Source organism: Cyprinodon variegatus, unplaced genomic scaffold (genome assembly GCF_000732505.1).
Source record: "Cyprinodon variegatus isolate N-32 unplaced genomic scaffold, C_variegatus-1.0 Scaffold162, whole genome shotgun sequence".
Taxonomy (NCBI): domain Eukaryota; kingdom Metazoa; phylum Chordata; class Actinopteri; order Cyprinodontiformes; family Cyprinodontidae; genus Cyprinodon; species Cyprinodon variegatus.
Window position 1 is genome coordinate 760,975 of NW_015150615.1, and position 1,913 is coordinate 762,887.

The 1,913-nt window shown below is 44.9% G+C and overlaps 1 protein-coding gene across 4 annotated transcripts in view; it reads right to left on the reverse strand.

Moving 5' to 3' along the window:
- The window catches only part of LOC107086799 (zinc finger protein 536-like), a 291,793-nt gene that overhangs the window by 84,880 nt on the left and 205,000 nt on the right, over positions 1-1,913 (reverse strand). For all 4 annotated transcript variants that reach the window (XM_015377994.1, XM_015377995.1, XM_015377996.1 and 1 more), the window contains one exon: positions 446-604. In XM_015377994.1, the coding sequence (XP_015233480.1) occupies positions 446-604 (159 nt within the window). The remainder of the gene's footprint in view (positions 1-445; positions 605-1,913) is intronic.

A 1,913-nucleotide genomic window follows, 5' to 3' on the forward strand; every position in this document is an offset into this window, starting at 1 on the left:
TCCTTCCTTCCTTCCTTCCTTCCTTCCTTATTTCCTTCCTTCCCTCCTTCCCTCCCTCTCTCTGTTCCTTCCTTCCTTCCTCCCTCGCTCCCTCCCCCATTCCTTCCTTCCTTCCTTCTTTCCACCCTACCTCCCGCCCTCCCTCTTTTCCTTCCTTCCTTCCTCCCTCGCTCCCTCTGTTCCTTTCTTCCTTCCTTCCTTCCTCCCTCGCTTCCTTCTTTCCTTCCTTCCTTTCTTAATTATTTCTGTGTTCTCATTTCTAAAGTATATCATTGATTAATGTGCTTCATATCCATCATATAACGGTGAGTCCAATATCTGATTAGGCCAACGTTCAGGACCGATACGTCAATCTAACCCCAGAAGAAATGTCAGCACGAGTGGAGAAGTAAATTTTGCATGAAGCACAATAAATGTTTAATTTTGTGCGTCAGAGCGTACTGACCTGTGTGTATCCGCAGATGGACTTTGAGGTGATGGGAGGTGCGGAAGGACTTGCCGCAGTAGGGACAGTCTTTGGAGGACGATCCCACGCTTCGTTCCCTGACCTGGGATGGAGGCGGCTGCAGGCTCACCGCCGCTTTCCCCAAGTCTTCCCCAACATCTGGAGGGAACACAGAGACAGGAGAGGGAGGGAGGGATGAATGGATGGAAAAGCAGTCATCCTCACATCACTGTCTGTTCTTTGTCCCTGTCCTTCCTGTTACCGTAGCGACTCATCAGACAGCAGAGCTGCATCCCCCCCCCTCACTGTCAGAACGCTGACAGTTCATCAACTTTTCAGGTTCTTTGCAAACACCGTGGCTCGGAGTCTCTTCCACCTCCTTTTTTCTCCTCCAACCCCAGCTACCATCATCAGTCCCATTAAGCATTTGCTAAGTGGCAAAGAGAATTAAAACTGCTAAATAAGGCAGACAGAGAGAAGGCAGAATAAAAGGGGGGGAGCGATTCGGCTTTGTCAGCATCGCAGGATCTTCCTTGCATCTCTTCCCGCGACCTGATTTTGACAGGAAGCTGTCAGAGATATGATAGGGTGATAACAGTTTTGACCCAGCCCTCCGCCACTTCCTCCGCACGCCAGGAAAAAAAAAATGATGATGCACAGTTTAGTGCAACAGCAGTCTGTTATCAACACAATCAGCCCCCCCCTGAACGGGAATCTGAAAGATGAGTGACGACAACCTGGGAATGTGTTGACAGCAGCATAATCTGAGGTGAGGGTGTCACCATCAGATGGTACACACTGGCCTTGTGCTGATGATTACCCGCCTGTGATGTGAGGAGGGGAAAAAAAACGCTTAAATGGGAAAACATACAAATTTATTGTTGACATGTTTTTTTTTTTTTTTGGTGCTAAAGCTGTAAAATGAGACATTTCTGCTCAGGTTGTGTTGGGTTATGATGGACGTCAGAGAACATCCACCCTGCTGACACCAAACTGTCAGCAAAAGAAGAACAACTGATGCATTTATTCCCTAGTTCTTTGTCTATCAGAGATTTGGACGCTGTCAGGTTTTCATGTTTAAGGTAAAGAAAATAAAAATCTTTTATGTTTGAAATGAGGATTCATGCTTTTTTTCATAAAGAAAAAATGAAATAATCAATGGCTTATTGTTGATTTGGTGAAGAAATCTAAATGTTTTTAAAGCACAGAATAAAACAATAAAATCTAAAAAACTAGAGAAGCAGTCAGAGAAGGCAGACGTCTGCCAGGCAGCAGATCCTCCACATGTTCTGACCTAAAGCTGGACCTCAAATATAAACTGGATCATCAGGAAATTTATTTGAACTGTTCCTGGACACAAAGATCTGATCAAAAGTTTATTACATCTGTTTTAATAAAATAACTTTTCAGGTTATCCTGTACAGGCAGAAAGAGAAACAGGCAGACAGAGAAACAGGCAGACAGAGAA